This window comes from Microtus pennsylvanicus, chromosome 4 (assembly GCF_037038515.1).
Source record: "Microtus pennsylvanicus isolate mMicPen1 chromosome 4, mMicPen1.hap1, whole genome shotgun sequence".
Classification (NCBI taxonomy): Eukaryota; Metazoa; Chordata; class Mammalia; order Rodentia; family Cricetidae; genus Microtus; species Microtus pennsylvanicus.
Window position 1 is genome coordinate 16,729,464 of NC_134582.1, and position 20,973 is coordinate 16,750,436.

Genomic DNA, 20,973 nt, shown 5'->3' on the forward strand with positions numbered 1-20,973 from the left:
AGCCATGGAGGGCAAAGACAGTCTGACCAACACTGCATGTTGCCTGAGCTTCAGAAAGGATACATGGCCACGGCTACCCAGTATAAAGACAAAGCCAGCCTTTCTCTGAGGAAAATTTAAGAAGCTATTTAGTCTCACAAGAACAGAGACAGGAGAGAGCCTGAGACTGGCTGCCAGCTCCCACATCAGCGCCTACAACCATCAGTCAAACCAACCCCTTCTTTGCCTCCTCTCGGCTCCCAGGTACCTGGAGAGGCATGCTGGGTCCCCATCCAGGGAATTCCCATGGTAATGCGGTAAGGCTGAATGACCCTGTTACCAGGATATGGGCCCATCAGCTGAGCTGCTAAGGGCTTAGACACTCCTGTTTCCTCCTAAGCCCTGCTCATCTACTCAAAGCCACCGATGGACCCTGAAACATGCAAAACATCATAGTCTTTGTCACCCAGAGCATCTTAAAATCCTTGCTATCCATCCAGCTAACGCTACATAAAAAACGACACCTTTTGATCAAAACCTCACTACCTCCTACAGACTCTTTCCTAAGCATAAATAGCCAAGAAGCATAACTATCACAATATTTTGCTCAAATGTTATTTTATTTTGACCTATTAATACTTGCATGCAATCCCACGACTATCTGTAACTCCAAAAGCTGACATCCTCACACAGACATACACGCAGGCAAAATACCAGTGCACATAAAATAAAAAGAAATGATTTTTTAAAAATATTACTAAGTGCGCGCGCACACACACACACACACACACACACACACACACACACGCACACTTCCATTCTTACCAGGCTATTTCTAATACTGAGCAGTACATATTCTAGTTAGGAAAGCAATACTTAACAAAAAATTAAAGAACACAAGAAAATGTTACGAAACAAGGTTTCTGTACCTATAGAAAAGTTGAGGGGCTTGCTTCAGGCAGCTCTAGTTCTTCCTAAACAGCCTAGAGAACAGCAGGTGCCTTGGGGTAGGAGGAGCTTCCAATCACTTCCTTGACTTGGCCTTGTGTTCATCCATTTGAAAGCCGGGAGGGGTGAACCCCATGCCATTTCAGAGCCACTATTACTTGAGAATTTCTCAGGAGATGGTAATTTGAGGGGTACTCCACTTGAACACCAAGAGCAGGCACATCCCGGAAGCTAAGGAGGTACCAGCTTGCCAACTGGTATGTGCCTTCTCAGAATCTTAATACACAAATGCCACTGTGATGCTGCAGCAGAAAGGGCAAGGGGGCCATCACTTCCAGAAAAGAGGAAGCTGTCTTTAAGGAAAGCCTGGGGGTTAGAGAAATCACCAGGCGGGAGGAAGGTCTGGCTAGTCCTTACAAGTCTAAGGCAAGTTTAGGGTTTCACTGAACCCTGTCGCTATTTTTATCTCCTCCCTCATGCCACATGTAGGACACAGGAAAGAGCTGACTCTAGCTCGTGAGGGACAGTCTCTGAATTACATGGATTAAAAACAGTTTACTAAGCCTGCCTGGCCTGGCTTACATTTTGGTTCTGAGCTGAACAATGGAGGCCTTATCAGCCCCCTAGGGTGCTGAAGACAGCCAGGGCTCTAGCCAGTTCCTCGGGGCTGCTGACAACCTATCTCGCACATTTGCTTCGTGGTTATTATAAAGCTTTTACATATTTAGGGAGCCTTTCTGGAATGGCTAGAGGCTCAGGCATAGTAGTGATAGCTGCACACACGCGCTTTTTATCCAAGTTCACAGTTCCTGGTCACTGGGGGTAAACAGTGTTATCAGCGATTATTATGGATTTAGTCAAGTATATTTTATTCCTGTCATTTATGAGCACTTGTGTTGGCTGGTATTTACAATGTCGGGATTCTGTCACTTTGGCAACCTTCTGAGACAACATTTTTCCAGTGTTACAGTGACATTTCAAAAACTCAGTATTTACAAGCAAACGACACCCTCTGGCTCTGTGACAGAGCAATTCAGTGGTAGCTGAACAAAGGAACACTCATCTAAGAATTTCTTCAGGCTGCATTTCCAGCTGCCACTGGTTATGAGTCCTTAGCCTAGATGGCCCTCTGCTCTTAGACAACAGAGAGCCCGCCCATCTAGGAAGCACACACGATGCTATTGAAATTCTGTCTTATGTGGTCAATATTGGTGAGATGTCTTGTATATCGTCAAGCAAATCTAACTTGTCTGGGCTTTGTATTCTATTTGCTAAAAAGTGGGTTTGGCCACTAGCTATAGCTATTTACGTCTCTTCTGACTAGTATTCTATGTTTAAGAACTTTAAGATTGAAACAAAAACGGAAAGAAAGAACCGAGGCTAGATTTGTCATCATCGTTAGCTTCTTCATGCCTCACTTCAAGATCACAAACATAGAGAAGGAACGTGAAGAGGCAAATCATGGTTCTGCAACTCACCCCTCCCTTCTCTGGTCTCCTCATCTCCTATCAACAAGGAAAATCACAAAGCACAAAGCCTTGGAGACAAGATGCAGCTAGTACTGGGCTTCTCCCTTCAGCCTCAAGAACTTTTCTACTTTCAAGAGGACTGTGACGCCCTTCAGTGCTTCTGGAGATTCATCACGGAGTCAGAACCATGGAGAGGTGGCAGCATGGGGAACATGTGCCCTGCTATTTCAATTTGTGCCTATGAGAAAGACTAGGAAGCTGTGCGCTCTTCCTGGTCTAGAGACCTGTATTGGCTATCTAGATGGCTAAGCCTCAGACACTTCTTAGGGATCCTCTGTCTCATCACTGGCAGAGAGAGATACACGTGTTCAAGGATGCTGCCGGCAAAAGGAGAGCTGGAACCTCTAAAGGAAGACATCTTTGGCCCCAGCTGCAGTGGTGGCACACACCTTTAATCCCAGCACTCGGGAGGCAGAGGCAGGTGGACCTCTGTGAGTTTGAGGCCAGCCTGGTCTACATAGTGAGTTCTAGGATAGTCAGGGCTACACAGTGAAACCCTTTCTCAAAAAAACTAAACCAAAACAAAAGAAAAAAAAGAAGAGCAGGAGGAGAACTGGGAGAAGAAAGGCATCTTTGAAAAGTTTTCCCAACTCTATCTAAGAAGTAATAGAGTAGACAGCTAATCTAGGGCACTGACAGTTCAATCTCTGATTATTATTAATGGTGAAAGGCTCTCTGAGTCTTGGTTCTTGTATCAATAATGAAATCACAGGCAGTTCTTACCTTAAAGGGCTCATAATATAACTAACCAAAGTATTTCAATATGGAGCATGCACTTGCATGCAGTCAGTACCGCCGTTGGCGCAGGCATTCATTTGCTCTTCCATCCACTCAGTCAGGCACTGAGACAGAGGTGGTAAGAGCTGGGTTGGCTGGCCTCTGGCTGATAGGAAACCAGGCACAGAAGCATGGTGCCTCGTTCTACCACGGCTCTACCATCAAAGAGTCCGAGAAAACAATGGCTGGGTGGAAATCTGAACTAAGGATTTGAGTGGATCTGATTGAAGGAATAGAAGAGGAGAACAGCAGGAGGTGAGATAAAGTCATCTTAGAGGATGAAGGGCCTGAGGAAAGAAAGGGAGATCTAACCGCGCACAAAGCAATGTGATGCCGCAGAACTGGACAGTGAGCGGTGCTTACGGACTAGGCCAGTAGGCGGGAAAGTATCTGGGTGACCAAAACCCTGTCCCAGCCACTAGAGGTGGGACTCTGAGGCCACAAAGGAAAGCCAAGCAAAGCCAGCAGCAACTGGAAAGCTCAGAGAAATGGCATGCTGAGTGGAGGGGAGGCCAGCTACAAGGAGGCAGCAGCAGAGATGGAGGTGGGGTGCAAAGGAGCATCAGAAGCCCTGGGATCCTGGAAGCAGAAATTACCTGATCTGTAAATTGAGGGCTTCTGCATACGAGGGGGAATAACTGGTCACAGATGGGGGTGGGGTGGAGGTAAAAGGTGACTAAGCCAATGGATACAGATGGATCAGTTCCAAGGGGAAACAATGGAATTCAAATTTAATACCCTCAGTGAATGATCTACTTTTTTGGTGATATGCATGCATTTTACGTTCACCTTATAAAGAGGTTCAAATCAACACAGACATGATTTAAGCTCTAAACATTAGAGTACTGCAGTAAGTGACTGGACGATGGGTCCGGCCTTGGACACACAAACACTCAAACCTTAAATATTCAGAAGGAAGTATCCAAAACTGGAAGTTTACTCAAGCATGTCCTGCTATTTTGTGAAGACCTCACAGATCTCTAAGAAGCTTGTATACCAGTGGTTTTCAACCAGTGGCTTGCTGCCCCCTTATTGACCAAATGACCCTTTCACAGGGGTCACCTAAGATCAGCGGGAAACACAGATATCTGTGTTAAAATTCATAACAGTAGCAAAATTACAGTTATAAAGTAGCAACGAAAACAACTTTATGGTCCGAGGTCATGGCAACATGAGGAACTGTATCAAAGGTCGCAGCAGGATTAGAGAGTTGGTTCAGTGGCTAAGAGCACTGACTGCTCTTCCATGGGACCCAACACAGACATACATGCAGGCAAAACACATGAATGCACAAATGCACATAAAAAGGGTAACCACAGCATAGGAAGGTTGAGTGAGAATTACTGCTGCAAGCAGTCTCAAGGAATCCCTAAGATGAATCATGAGTGGGATCCTGGCTGATAACTCAAATGCCCACTTAAAGAGGGACACGGCAGCCTTTCCTTGTGGCTTTGTTCATCCTGTGTTTGTGGCAGGAAAATCTCAATATTTTCTTCATATTCCTTACTTCGGATTCTTGTTTTATATGTTGAGACGAGTGGGAAAGTTAAACAAAATTGAGAAGATATCAAGTATCTTATCATCAAAGCCTGAGAAATACCAGCTCCTCAGCTAAAGAAAAATAACATACTTGGTGATTTGTAATAGAAGTAGAAAATGAACTCCCTGGGTCTCTGGAGGTCTGCAATATGATCTTTACAAAAGGTAGCTTGCCAATTTAATTGAGGTAGGAGTTATTTAATTTTTTACAGGTATAGTTTTCAATAAAACTACATATGCCTATAATACTGCTACGGCAGATGTGTCTCGATTATTAGAGGTGGACTCGAGGGAATATATACAATGGATCTTCCAGTCTGTAAGCAGCTGCTGGGGGTGTGTGATAGGGATGGGCATCATGCCACACACAACGTGTTCTTTAAGTGAAGCAATGTCTGCTTCTTTCACTGCAGGTGTATTACAGAGATGAAATTTAATAACTTACTGTATATAATACCAATAAAACTGAAAAGATTCAGTGGCCTGCTGTTCGTTATGGTGGTACAAATAAGCCTGGATTATTTTGCATGCATGCACAGTCAAACCTCAACATACAGAGACCCCCGCATATAGCACTCTGGGGATGGTCATTGCTGGAAAAACATCCAGGCCGTTCCTCCTCAGTTATGCCGTCACATTGACTCTCTGTTGTCCCACATAAGCATGGCTCTATGGTGGGCTGGAAATAAGAGGATATATTTTACTCAAGTCACAAAAATCCTCTCACTAAAAGAGGTCTTCTGAATTGAGGTGGGCAGTAGAAATGAGGGGATTGGGGAGACGGTCACTAGATATCATGACTGATCCCATTCAAGGAGATCTGATGAAACGCCATTTTCAAGTCTCAATCCCCTCAAAATGTGACTTCTCCCTTTACTAAATACAAAGACAGTCTGACACAATCAGTGCCATGCTCTGAAAAAAAGCAGTATTTGCATAACAGCAAGGTGGGAGCAAACAGAGCCAAGCCTTTCCACTGGGGTGCTGCTGTACTTCCAACAGATAATCCTTCAATGAGTGAGCCCACAGAACCAAATCTACACACACGTGAAAAATGAACAAAAACTGCCCAAGTGAAGAAGCGTGTCAAGTCTAGGCAGGTAACTGCAATGAGGCCCAGCAGCAAACTCGATAACTTTCTAAAGGATTTTGGGGGGGGGTGAGGGAGTTAATTTGCATCTTCTGTATTATGGACACTGTAGTCTTGAGGTTCACTTTAAGGAGTTTAAGTAAACATTTCCTTGATTATGGAATGATGTTGCACCCAAATTTAGACACAAGAACATCACTTTTGAAGGTTATCCTGATTCTGAATTGTATTTATTAAAAAATAAAAATTAAAAAAAACACAAAAAAACTTGAGGGCTATTCTCATTTCTATAAGACACAACGATATATGTCAGCGCAGAACTTTCTTGGGCACACAGTAGAATTATGTCAGTATTTTAATACTGGACGATTTTCCTTTCTCTATACATAATAGAAATACAAAAGGAACAATTAGAGTCTGAATTTTTAATAATTATCAAAACCTCCCAATACTCTTCATAAAAATGAAATTAATCCTAAATTTTCATGAATTTATAATCTGGATACTAAATGTCTAACTTTGATAGTCATATATCATCTCAAAACACATTTGATGGCTTTGTATATACTCTTCCCGAACTGTGCAAGACGACCCTATATTCTTAGCCCATGTCCTGTTATTGAGTATACTGCACAAATGGGTTAAATGGCATGGTCAGGAAATGACTGGGTCACATTCTAGAGACCGTTAAAGCTATTGTTTGGGGATTTTACCTTACACTGGTCTGGTGTTTGGGGGACAATAACGTGATCTGTTATGAATTCAAATGCGTCATGGCAAACCTTGTTCTGCCAGCACCATGTGACAACCAAGGCCAACAGAGGATCTGTATGTTTTAAAGGAAGTGTCTGTGCCACTGCTAAAATGTGAACTGGCATATTCCACCCAGCCTTCTCACAGGAAATCCTCGTTGATTCTGAGGAAACTGCACACGCTAAGACGGAGGATGTTACTAAATAGATTATTCACACAGTATGTTTTTCTCAGTGCAGGGCAGTTGGGATGGCAGGACACGGCCTAGTCCTCACTGCCAATCTGAACAGATCTGAGTGAAGACATTTTGTCATGAGCACAGCGATGGTCCATACTTCTTCAGGACCATGAAACCCACAGAGCATATTTTTCCTAGATAAGACCTAATGCAGACCTCGGGACTTAAAACCCCAGGGTCTGGGGTAGCAGGGAAAAGGGGTTCTGTCTCTGAAACCAGACGTGCCAGAGTTAGAAACGCATCTGACACTTGACTCAGAGTGATGTGGAATCTACCTGCTCCACGTATTTTGGGTTCCATTTCTTAGAACCATTGAATGGGAGTAATTAACAGTCACTCTAGAGGTTTATATTGGCACCTAACACTAGTTCCCAGCCTTCCTAGAGTGGCCCAAACTGCCTTTCAGAATCGTACACATTTTGGTTTAATTCGTCAACCACATCTGGATGGATCGGAGAGGGGATTATTTACAGTATCTTGCTGATTCCTCACAAAGCAGAGCGTAGGGTAGGGCAGCAACCCACAAGAGCGAGCGGGTCAGCGGCTAGCAGCCAGTTCTGAGTGGTTTAGCAGCAATAACCCAGTACAGAAAAACATGATGCGACTTTGGAGAAATGGCAGGGCTTATTGCAAGGCTGATCTAACAGCTGACAAAACAACAGATTTATTTTAAAAAACCCAATTTTAACTAGAGAATACTAGTGTTCCCCTTGCAAAGATATGTCACTGGCTATTTCTACCTCCTGCAATCAGGACTTTGATCAGCTTCTTGGGCCCTGACTACATCTCTTATCACTAGACTATAGGAGATTGGGAAAATGCTTCCCTGTAGCTCGTAGCCCACAGGCAAGGGGCATACTAAAATCAGAGACTGCTGACATTACACCATTATCCTCATGGGACACCAAAAGTTGTGGCATTAAAAAAAGGGGGGGGGATGGAAGAAAGCTCTTCCCTAGGGAGGGCTGTCAGCTGCGCATGCGAATGTTAGGTTGTTATTATTGTTGTTGACGACAAGTCATCAGTTTGAGTGCTGGGGTGACAGTTCCGTAGGTAAAGGGCTACACAAGCATGAGAACCTGAGTTCAGATCCCTCACCCCCACACTAAACAGTGTGTGGTAGGGCGCACTGGTAACCCTAGTGATGCGGGATATGGAAACAGGCAAATCCTAGTAGCTCACTGGCAGGCTAGCCTAACAGAAACAGCAGGAGACCCTGTCTCCAAAACATAGAGGGAGACAGAGAAAGGTACCAGAGTCGACCTCTGGCCTCCACACAGGTAGCCACACGTGAGAGCACTGGCACAGACACACAATGCAAATACACACATCAAAGGCCAATTAATTAATTAAAATAAGTCCACTGGCAATCCAGCGATTCACATAGGTTTTATCAGCACACGCTAAAACTACCCAGCGAACTGCTTGTGGAGAAAAGGTATAATTATCTTCTCCAAAGGGTCACCGTTTGGAAGGCAGGAAAGCTTTACAACAGAGTGGTCTAGGGAGTGTTGGGTTATCCAGATGCTCCAATGAGCATTGCCATTAGTCCAGGGTCCTGGTGGGATGACGAGAGCACACCCTATGTCATCCCCGAGGTCATCTACCCAGAAACGCCCAGCCTGAATCTCAGAAAGCACTTAGACCTGCTTCTCAGAGTAGAGACAAGCACGCGGTGAACAGATTAAGCAACGTCACATGTCTAGAAAAGGGGACACTGTAAAGGCAATACCACTGGTCTCTTTGAGGCGACCACTAGCCAAGCAAACAAAAAGAGGGATTGCTATAATCTGAAAGAGATGATAAAGAGGTACAAAAACCAAATGCCATACATCAATGCAATAGTTTTTAAAATGGGAACATTTTCATGGAAACAACTGAAGCAACGAATGTGAACCAGAAGAAGAAATTATTGATAAATTCTTCAGTGGATATAACAGTATTTTAGTTAAGACATGCATGCGCTCTATTTTTAAGAGCTGTATCTTGAAAATCTAGGGTAGAAATCTTAGCTCTGTCATTTAAAAATAATTTTTAAGAAGATATGCTATTATAGGTACAATATATACAAAATTATAACAAATATTAGCAGATCTATGTGAAAGATACATGTCAGTTCATCCTACTATTTTTTCAAATTTTCTGGGTTCCTAAAAATGCTCCCTAGGTGAGATACAAAATAAAAACAAGACATGTCTATAGGTCCTATCTACTCAGGATGCTGTGGAGATCAACTGAGCCTGGGAGTTTGACACAAACTTGACTAGGCAAGCACAGATATAAGGATGGATGATAGATGGACAGACAGTAATGACAGATAGGTAGATGGTAGATACATACATACATACATACATACATACATACATACATGCACACATATATGCATGAGGCATACATGGAAGACTATGAAAGCGAACACAACTCCTTGGTCTCTTTTAACATACAAACAGGAAAAAGTCGGTAGGGATAAAGGGATTCCCTTTCTCTCCTCAGCTCCCAACACATCCCTAGAAGATCAATAATCCATTTTGATCGGTATGATGAAAGAAAAGATTCGTTGTCTGCTTTGGTGAGTGTGTTGGGTGTCTTTTCGAAGCGGGTTATACTTACTAGAATTCCCCAAAAGGAGAGGCATCACCCTGCCAAGCACTGCTCCATGACAGTCACGACCACACTCAGAGGCTGAGATGTCCAAGGCCACCCCTGCTGCAAACACCCTGCCCCACGGTTCACTCGAACAGAGCCACAGGATCAGATCAGCACATTGAGCTTTGGTTCCCATAGCACCCCCACCAGAAACACAGAACATTTACGATCACCTTCCTGACAGCTACACATGTAGAAAAATGTCAGAAAACAAACAAACAAACAAACAGTCAACAAGTCGGTGAAGGCCAGGTAGACCGTCAGCTCAGAGACCTGTGCAGTGTCTCTCCGGAGACAGAAGCTGTGAGAGCATTTCAGGTTAGAAGGTAAGGCTTCCCATGAATGTCATTTTCTAACTACCACAGGCACAGAAAAAGATGCCACAACTCCGTTCACAAACATCACTGTCCAAACTCCATTCCCTTCGATGTTTGCCAACAGCGATGCCAAGAGAACAAAAGGAAAGTCTTCCTGTTTTGAACCTGTCAGGCACAGGATACCCAACGCAGGCTAAAGCAGGCTCAGCCTTGGCTCTCAAGGAGTTTCTGGGGTCCTTGAGGCAGCCAATGTCCGATGAAAATAATAATGGGAAACGATCAGAAATGCCACAAGGGAAAAGCAGAGGGCTGGGGTGGTGTCGGACATAGGAGCTGCGCTCAGGAACAGCACAGAGGATCGAGGCTGAACCAAGTACAAGCATTCAAACATCAAATGCCATTAGAAAGCAAAGTGGGCTTCGGCTCCACGGAGTCTAAGTAGTCATTCTCATGGCAAACCAAAAGAGATCTGTGTCTTTTTAACTTAGGTCTATTTTTTTTTTCTATTTTTACTTTGAGGGGGGATTTTTTAAAAGCTTTAAAAAGAACCAAAGCTTTAGAATTACATTAGCTGTAATATTTTTTACACCCCCATTCTTAAATCTATAATTCATCTCCAAGTCAATGACATGTCTAGTTTTAGGGAACTACAGCTACACAAAGAAATGACTTCTTTCCTAGATGGCTTTAAAGCTTTGGAAAGTTAACAACAGTCTGCCGGCTTAATTAAACACAGTTCTAAGTCATTCTATCAGCTCTAATATCTACACATCCGACATCATCCATGCAGTCCTACGTCAGCAGCTGCTACATGGGACTCAATGACTTGGCTAGAGAAAGCGAGGTAGGGACTTGGCTTGTCAGTGCAGCCCAATAGAGATTTCAACATATCTTTCATCTTCGGTGTCTTTGAAATGAAGGTCAAATGTAATATATGGATAATATAGACTATCCATGCCTTGAATAATCTAATTAAGGCAAGCAGTCAAAAAGCTTTATCAAGGTCGGTAGGAATGACAGATTTTGAAAACATATCAGTACAAGGGAACATAACTTGGCAGAGCGCTCTCTGAAAGGGTCAGTCACCTGGGGAGCAAGAAAGGCAGTTCAGGCCAGCTCCTGAAACACGCAATGGGTTGGATGTAGCGCTCAGCTTCCCAGCTATCAACTCCCCCCATACACACACACACACACACACACACCTCATAATAACCATTGTCAAACTTCTATTCAGGGTGAAAATGTACACACTCAAGGTCATCAATTCTGCTGCCCTAGTCTCGCATAAAAAACTAGGAGGATTTGACAAAATTTTAAAGTCTGCAAATTGATCCTGTTCAGCTCAGGAAAAAAAGACCCGAAAGGCAAGTCACACACACACACACACACACACACACACACACACACACCCGTCCCCGCTTCTTTCTGTTATTGCAGCGTGATCCACTAGGAATTCTATGCTGGCTCTTACAGAATTAGGGTTGGGCTAACTTGCGAAAAAGTTGATTTTTCACTCATTTGTGCTGCTGTCAAACTTTCCATTATAAATTTTATTTTCTCTGCCAGTAAAAGTAATATGAGGTTGTGAGTTGGCAAGAAAAAATTTAAAACTGGGGTGTGATTTCCGTACACCAATTTGATGTAAATTAGCTTCTCTGTATTTTGTGAGAGAGTCTTGAAAAGCCACTTTTGTCTACGCAATTTCCAAAGTTGCAAAAAGTCAGTTATGTATATTTCTGATAACTTCACGTGGAAGTATATTGATGCACTTATTTATATTGCTCATTTTTAATGAATCCAAATTAACTGATAATAAAGAACCTGATGGCTTTCTATTTTCCTACTAAAATATTCACTTTTAGAAAACCATGTCTATATCCATTAACATTAAATCCTTAAGAGAAACACATCCATTGCTTATATGCACACGCACGCGTGCACGCACACACACATGCATTTACATACAGTGAATGCTGATATAGCACAGTGATTTCCTTTTGTAACCCGATACAGCTCACGATAATAAGTAAATGCTCCAGGACAGCAGTTCACTACCTGTTGCTACCAGCACCTTTAGTGCAGAATGAGCAAGAAGCCACTGGAACTGGAATAAGCATGCTCCCATGGAACACTGCTCATCCCTATGGGTTCACAGGCCGCATTGTTATCATAAGAAAAGGCGGCTCCTGGGGCCACCCCCTCTAAAGGCTTTCTGTCCAGCCTCTCACTAACTAGCAAACAGGAGAAAACAAAAGCTCCCCTCCCCGAGAGAGACACTCACCTTGTTACACAGTGGGGAATCATTTCAGCTGTGCTCTGCTAGTTAGACTCCAAGCCCCAGACACAGGGAATCTGCCTTTCTTTGGGGGGGTTGTTTTAGCTCAAGTAGTAGACAAGGGTTCAAAGAACAATGCGGCTCAAGAGGAACCGACTCACTGAGAGACAAACTGGTCTGCTCTCGTCTCAAATTCCACAGAAAACCGAAATCCAGACTGTGGACACATTCTCGTCTCCAGGCCCTGTTTCCCCACGCTGGGAATTCTCCACACTTCCCTTTTGCTAACCTTAAGCCTCCCACTGTTTAGAGGTGGACACTGCTGAGACCAAGCTGAGCACACAGCCAGTTCTTGCACATGAAGCAGAACTAAAAGTGGAGGCAGTCCACACTCCCAGCTAGACTCTGAAGGTCTCTCAAGAAAAGCAAGAGCAGCAACATCCCCAACATACAAAAGAATTTTCCTGGCTAGGAATGAGTCGAGGTCCCGAAATGTCAGTTCTCACACACTCCAGGCAATCACCTCAGCTTCCCCCATGTCCCTCTCCATTTCTCACCTTATGTTTGGAAAAAAAAATTAAGTTCAGTTTCACCCGAGGGAAGTATTCCCAAAAAACGGAGGGAGAAGGGACTTCGCACTGCACACACACACTGACTCCCACGGTCTGGCTGACGCTTTCCCAAGTTCAGGGGCCTCGGGCTTACTCAGCAGAGGAAATCTATGTCTGTGCGGAGTCATGCCAATTCCTATTAGTAAGAAAGGATGCAGGGACTAGGAAGCCTATCCTCTCAACGACCAGCGAAAAATAGAGACCTGTGCCATGACCATCTGCAAAAAGGAAGGATGTTGTGAACTTTCTTCTCCCCAAAACACTGGCGACCTCTGCCTTGACCCTCAGAAACCAGACCCACAGGAACCGGCTTTTCTGCAGAAATTGTGAGCTCTTCACCAGAGCCCCAGCTCTACGAGGCTGCTGGCCCAGGCTATCTGCCCCAAACATGTGCACTCACATTCCAAAGATGTTTCCGCTGCACGGGAATGCTGTAAATTTCTTTCCTGCAGGATTCTTTCCACCCAAACTGCCATGGGCTACTCTCCTGCAAGGGTTCTCAACCAAGCGCTGAGCAGCTCATCGCTGGGAGAATCTTTTAGATGCCGAGTGTGACTGAATTGGCAACTGGGCCAGAGGAGTCAACTTTTAAAATGCAAATGTATACAGCAGGGAGGGGAGAAAAAACCCTCCAGAACCAATCCCCCAGAACTCTACCTTCCTGATAGAAAAAACCCTCCAGAACCAATCCCCCAGAACTCTACCTTCCTGATAGAAAAAACCCTCCAGAACCAATCCCCCAGAACTCTACCTTCCTGATAGAAAAAACCCTCCAGAACCAATCCCCCAGAACTCTGCCTTCCTGATAGAAAAAAACCCTCCAGAACCAATCCCCCAGAACTCTGCCTTCCTGACAGACGAGTGCAGCCGGAAAGGATAGCTTCTTCAGTGCCCAGCTACATTAAGGAAGCACATGTGGGCTTACATTTCTTAGGGATAAATAATCAGGTTGTTTAAAAAAAAATCCCAAGTGTATCTTTTTTCTTTATCATTGAAGGAACTAGGAGAGTGCAAGGCTCAGAAGCCGAAGGAGCCCTTTTCTGCCCAGAAACAAACGAGTGCCTGCTTTTTCTCCCGGTGAAGAACAGAATGGTACAAGTCTCTGGGTATTAGAGGGCATTATTAAATTTCAGTGAGAGCTTTGGAAAGCAGTTCTGTTCTTTAAAACTACAGATTAAAATATGTATTTTCATCATGATTGGTAATAAGACTAAAATTCAAAAAGAAAAAAAAACCATGAAATGGGATTGTCAAGAGAAAAGCTTCCACTTTTGCCTATAGATAGTATTCTCAGAAATGGGCTGTCTAGAGAGTTGAAAGTACGCTAATGCAGAGGGCACAAATACACACATGGGTGTGTGAGCATGTGCACACACACACACACACATACACACACACACACACACAACACACGCATGCACGCGCGCGTGCGCACACGCGATACCTTTGTGTTACCCTGGCATTTTATTATTTAACTAAAGTACTCTTCCTGACTCATGCATGCTTCCCTTGCGACGGCTTAGCTGTTAGCCTGCTGGCCTTGACTTCAGGCCAAAAACAATGCAGAAACAAAAAGGGACAGCAAATCATATTTTCACAGACATTTTTATCTCTCAATCCTACCCTGTTTTCACACAACATCATATAATCCCTAAGAAAACTATAATTTCGAGCAACATCACCCAAACCCTGGATCTGACACACTGAACATTTCTTGGGCGAGAAACTGTTAAGTTCTTAATTGCAAATAAACTCTTTCGATGGACCCACTTTCATGGACATCGCTGGTTTGCAAACAAGACCTGGGGTAGCGGCTGATGAAAAGCAAGCCAGCGGATGGAGTTTTGAGTCTGCCGAGCTCTAAAAATAAGATGTTTGTTAGTTCTAAGCCCTGAGTTGCTCCGTTCTGTAAAGACAGTCATCGGGAGGCTCTCCACCCTCCGGGCACCTTAGCATCACCATTGAAAACACAATCAACAATCATAGCTGCACAGCGCTGTCACTGCCCAGGTTAGCTCTCAACTCTTCCCCAACCCAGAGGGGCACTTACCTGGTGGCAACCCTGCACGTTTTCTCTCCCATAAGATGAGTATGAGCCCCTTTCTGTTTTACCTGCCAAGAGAAACAATAAAACAGTAAAAATCGGGCTTCTTCCTTTAAAGAAAACCTCCCCTGCAGGTAACAGATATCCACTTTCCGTCCCCGATGTTTACATACGTGAAGGAGGCACTACTGGCAATGTATGCAAGCAAGAGAGGGAATAGCACTTTCTCACTCCAGCGACAAGAAACTGGAAAAAAATATCCTTCATTCCTATTCTTAGCCAAACTGCTCCACACTTCCAAAAACTGTCATTCCAGTGGCCTCCACTTTCTCTAACAAACAAACTGGCATTCCTTATTTTCACTTTCTTTCTCCCTCACAAAATTTGAACAATTTCATTTTTATTTACACAGCAGGCAAATGATCTATGTAATGACCCTAGTCTGGTAATTCCCATTGATTATATTGACACTTAATGGGGAGGCCAAAGCTAATCAATCATGGGCTCTCCAGATGGTGAATCTAGCAAAGAAACTGTTCAAAATTCTAAGCCCCCCACCCCCCCATCTCTCTCTCCTCCCTTTTAAAAACTCTTTCGCAGGAGTGATCCCATCATGATCAACACAATGATGGAGAGAACACTTGAGAAAGGGGGCTTGGAAAATCACCTATTCTGAATCCAAGTTCAGACTCTACCAGGAGACCCCGTGGGACCTAGGATCAGGCTTTTGAATGTCTTGTCCCAAATCCATACTCTACATGCATCTCCACATGTATCTACCTGCTCAGGATAGGGAGAGCATCTCTACTGTCACTGAACTACACATGCAGAAGAACCCAAGGATGCATGCTTTCTCTGTGTAGACTTTAATAGAAATCGCATTACAAGAGGTATTATTGAATTCAGTTGGTGGTGTTCAAAGGGTTGCTCTAGAAACCAACCATACCAAATGACAAGGAGCTAGTGGGGCAAGCCAGTGTCCAGGACCTCACTCCACCCAAGACGGAAGGGCGCATCTCTCAAGAAAAGCGTTTTGAGGTGCACTGTGCTCTACAGACAGCAGTATGCTCTTTTCCTGTCCCAAAGGGAAATTCAAAGCTTCTATATTGAGGTGCTGAACCAACATCCTGTTAAAGTTTACAACCCCCAGATTTTCCCTTCTCCACTCAACACGAATGCTGACAGGAACAGTAGCCACTTTCTCTTTGGGTTCAATGTCAATGTTATCAGAATAAGACTCCCTGACAGCACACACAGAATGTGTCTTCGGGAACCTTATCTCTGGTGTAAAGTGTGTCCTTTGTCTGTGTCAATATATTAAAACATCCAATGGAGATGTTTTCAAAGAGAACAAATTCGGAATCTTAAGCCCACGCCCCCACCCCTGTATTAGCTTTTCTCCTGATTTTAACAAAACTCACACTTAGGAAAATTATACTTCTTCCATAGTGTCCAGCGTGAATTAGAAAATCAATGACCATGTCAGCCCTAACTCCAGGGAAATGAGAACCCATTACACAGAGTGTCGGTCCTGCGACATGGAGTGGAGGGCGGATCAATTTACCTGTGCCCACTGTACATGTGGTCACACAGAGATAGTACGTTATGGAAGCTACCCTAACCTCTAACTACTCCTCGTCACTAACGCCATCAGCAAGGGTGTGACCTTCATGAGCAATATCAAAAGACACATGCCCTCCTCTAAGCTCTTACACATAAGAAACCTTCAAGTATATCATGATATATTTGATTTGGACACCAGTCCTGGTTAACCACTTCATGGGAAGACAGACAGGAAGGCAGAAAAAAAAGTTGAAAATAAGTGCTTTGACCTTGTAGGAATATGAAAATCTAATGTCCTCATTTGGCAATTCCCAAATATTGGATTCTAAGATATGGGTATAAGATAAAGTGCCTATTTTGGTTCCATTGTTTTTTTCTACAGGATACTACCACCTGCTACGATTTCCAGAACTCATCTCTACCATACATAACTGGAGAGAATGATTTTCCTACCAGCATTTGTCTTGCTACAGATACACAAGCCGGGCCAATCCTTCTATTGGAATAATGAAATAGGAAGAGCAGACACAGAACAGAAGGGTACGAGAGAAATCAGGTACGGAAAAGGAAGACAGAAAGGACAGAAAAGAAGAGCAGTGGGTTAGGAAGGGAGGGGAGGAGGCCAAAGACAGGAGGAGGAAAATAGGAATTCACGCAATAGAGAGTCCCCAAAGTACTCTTGGCTCCATGGGCTCAGCATTCTTTACTATCATATCAGATACAGACTGCTTAATCTTAATTTCGCTTGTTAAAAAATATTTATCCAGATACAAAAATAAACCCACTGCAAATTACAAGTTGTCAGGGTTAAAAATCTACTCCTGTTTGTGTGGGGGAGGATGAGAGAACAGCACAGACATGAATCATTCTCCCGTAATTTGAGTGTTTCCATGACATCAATGGGCACCCGTCCAGGACTCTGTCGAAGTCTGCGAGGTACCAAAGAGGCAGCGCAGCCAGCGGGAGGCTCGGAGGTGGACTAATTTTTTTTTTCCCAAGGATTATGCTCCTTGGGAAGGTCTCATCAGTACGATCCACTTTCACTATCAAATGGATCGCCGCGGAGATCATGGGCAAACACATTTCATCCTAATAGTGGGAGCCTTTAACTTTATTGCAGCTTTTTGTTCCCCAATTCAGCTATAAATCTGCCCTCAGAGCCCAAAACCCTGGTTGGGAGGGAAGTAATCAGGGACTGTGGACAAAGCCCAGAACCTCGCAAGCATCAGATTTTCTTAGTGCCATCGTTTTTCAAATGATAAAAAGCAGCCATTTTAAAATGGCACCTCAGTTTCCAGAAAGGAAAAAAAGAATCATGCATTTCGTGTACATTGCCCACTAAAAACTAGGCATGGTCTTGATATGAATTTTCTAGTTCAAATTCACTGGAATGTTTGTTTAAAGATAAAGGAACTTTGAAGCTCACTGATAAGGTGTCTGAGTAGGACCCTTAAGGAACTATGCATGCTCAGAAACACAAAGGCCCCTAAATATCTGTGTTTCCTCTATGTCAGGCATGAATTTTGTCACTTATATAAACCGGCTGGCACAAAGAGCACGTTTCCTCCCCTCTCTATCCTTTACCACCCACCCTCTGCCCCACAACCGCAATGGGCACTCTGAAGGAGCTCAAGATTCCATTTCTCCAATATTTAAAAGAGACAGCAGCGATGGCGATGCGCAAGCCCCGCAAGCCCACTGCGGAGTTCTCGAGACAACCCTCCAGTACTAGAATGCGACAGCCGCTGCGGATATTTTTTTGGCACAAAGACAATGGTGGCAGTGCCAAGCCCCATGGCTAAAACTACTCAAAAGAGGCATAAGGGTAGCATTAATCGCTCAAGTCTTTTACTGCATGGAGTACTGTTGTCCATATTTTAAAAGCTAAAAGTGCCCGTTCGTAACATTTGTTGTAGGACCATGAATTGGGGGAGGGGGAGGGCCTGTGAAATATAGATGAGAAACCAATCTTGTCAGGCATTCGATTCCTTTTTAAACCGAAAAGGACCAAATGTTAAATTTTGCTACTGGTAACAATCTCCGTGCAGGAAGCAAACGGTCTGACCTGATGGAGGAGGTCGAGATGGCTGTGTGATAGCGACTGAGAGGAGCCTCTGTGCTATGTCCACATGCTAAACAACTTCTCTTCTCCAGCAAGGCTACACGTACACAAGGAACATGAAACGCTGTGTCACAATGTGTTTTTTTTTTCCCCCAATTAAATACGAAGAATGCTGTAAATGAGCAGACACAGCACCCGTCAATCAATCCTGGAAACAAAGGAGATCAACACACAGCCTCTTGTCTAGGACAGGTCAGTGTCTACAGTGAGCAAGTGATCCAGGAAGTCAACAAGGGTGTTGTTCAAATCCAGCCCATCCTAGGCTGAAATCTATACTTAAATGTGATTGTTAAAAATGGCACCACATGGCAGTCAAGAAAGGATTTGCTTCTTTTTTTCTGTTGTTTTTGCAAACCTAATCCCAGCAGAAAATACCAACCATTTGCAATTTTTAAGGCCAATATTTTTGTTGACCCTGACAATAATCTCTTATCATGTTGTCCCAAGAAGCAGGAGGGAAATTTGTTGTTGTTATTGTTGTTGCAATTTGGGGGCAGTGCAGTTAGCAAATATCTCAAGAACCCAGATTCCATCTTTCGATAATCTATTATTTGTCATTAGACATCTGATTTTCCTTCCAACGTATCATGGTATCCTGCTGCAAGGAAATGGAAAGGCAATGAAAATACCGCATGGAGGAAAAATGGGCTCAGAAACCATTCCACTCACAAAGGTAGTTAGCATCACCTTTGGTGGATTAGCACACCTGGGCTCACACAATAGCGTAAAGCCAGGCGGAAAGATGCAGAGACAGACAAGAGCAACTTCCCTGTGGGATGATGTCTGGAGGTCAGCTCAGGCATAGAGAACATGCCCTGGTGGTTGATCAGCAAGAGAGTTGGGTCATATTGGGGTGTATGGCCCCTGCTTTGTAAAGGGCCCCTCTAACACCTCAATCCAGGTGGAAGATGTTTTTTCTTACCCACCACTGAAACAGGAACACCTGTATGGTGGGACTCCGCCTCCTCTTCAAAGCCTTGATGAAAAATTATCTGATCCCTTAGGACAATACTAGCCAGGCTATTTCCCTGCTAATCCTCGTTCTGGGAACTGAAGAATGAGCCTTTTGTTCCTCTGCATCAGACTAGGGAATGCATCATACACATGCTTGATTTAGAATAAATTTCTGTTCCTGTCCCAACACCAACTATCTGTGCTTACCCTATTACTTTGTGCTTCTTCTGGTCTACTACAGTGAAAGGGCTAGTCCATTAAGCAGTAACTAGAATCTTCAGGGGTAATGAAAAGACACACTGGTGATTATTTAGAATCCTCCCATCTGCATGGCTGTCTCTTCATGTCCTACCCAAGCCAGAAAAGCCGAGATCACCCCACACGAGTCACTACCCAGAGGGTTCTACGCATGGTAGCTAGCTAAACAGCAACACAGCTGGCAAGGTGGGCAACATAAACACCATCTAACAGATGGGGAAACTGAGGCAGAGAAAACTGACCAAGTCCATACAGGTCTAAGTAACAGGGTCAGAATTCAGATCCTCGCCTCTCTACCTGCGATGCTGAAGGTATTTTAACTCCAGGAAAAGAACGTACAAATAAACCAGAGGCCAACATTGAAGCCTCTGAAATCCCAGAGCTCAAAACACTCATGAATTTGATATGAAATTAATGAAAGTGTCTTATAGGCGGTGATAATTTACATTTACATGGTGTTTTATTCCTAAAAGGTCTCTAGATACTTTATGGCTGTACAAATGATGTACACAGAACCTGTGACGTCTCACAATTAACTGCCACCATCTCCATGTTAACTCAAAGCAAGTAATTAACAAAAAAGTGGCACAAAGCAGCGCTTATCCACATTCTCTATGTAGAGAGCATAACTGTCTATTAAAATACACAGAGAAGAACGAGAGGAAAGACATAATTACAACATAGGGTAACACTATCAGTCACAAGCGTCTTCTAAGGGAGAACAATCCTACAATGGGCCCCAGAAGTCAGATGGGAAACTAAGGGGAAGGATACAGAGACTGGTTCAAGCCATGTATGACCCTCCTCCACAGATGCAACTTGGATCTTGAAGGCTCTTCGTCTTGCAGGGAGGATGTATTTCACTGCCGAGGATGTTTGCTGAACCAACGGGAACATACACCCCTGCTTCTATCTTTGTTTTGTGTATTGATACAACCCCTGACAAATTTAAAGTACAGGGATAATAGATATACAAGACTATGTAAGATTGATACATGTTTGTAGTTTTCAAACAAGCAACCAGTCAAAGCTTATTTTTAAAACTGTAAATCAGTATAATATTTGGGTTCTTCATTTGGTGATAACTCAACAGGCTTCTATTTCTCGTGGAAATCAGTACCTCTACCTCTCCACATCGTTTTTAACGAGCTGGTCAACTTTAATTATCCCTGACCCCCATATACAGGTGAGAGCATGAGATCTATAAAACCAAATGTGACATTATCAGTCAGATGTCCAAAGTCTCGGAGATGAGAGCTGGTTTCTCCTGCAGAATATAGATTGCAGGGTCTATACACAGGACGGTGCTAACTTCTCCCATAGGCATGTA

The 20,973-nt window shown here is 43.7% G+C and overlaps 1 protein-coding gene across 16 annotated transcripts in view; it reads right to left on the reverse strand.

The window, feature by feature from the left end:
* The window catches only part of Tcf4 (transcription factor 4), a 336,792-nt gene that overhangs the window by 146,658 nt on the left and 169,161 nt on the right, over positions 1 to 20,973 (reverse strand). For 9 of the 16 annotated variants that reach the window (XM_075968356.1, XM_075968361.1, XM_075968363.1 and 6 more), the window contains one exon: positions 14,753 to 14,814. In XM_075968356.1, the coding sequence (XP_075824471.1) occupies positions 14,753 to 14,814 (62 nt within the window). Of the gene's footprint in view, positions 1 to 12,097; positions 13,001 to 13,102; positions 13,266 to 14,752; positions 14,815 to 14,919; positions 15,043 to 20,973 lie in introns of those variants that run through there. The other 7 variants (XM_075968365.1, XM_075968364.1, XM_075968367.1 and 4 more) reach the window with 4 other exon arrangements.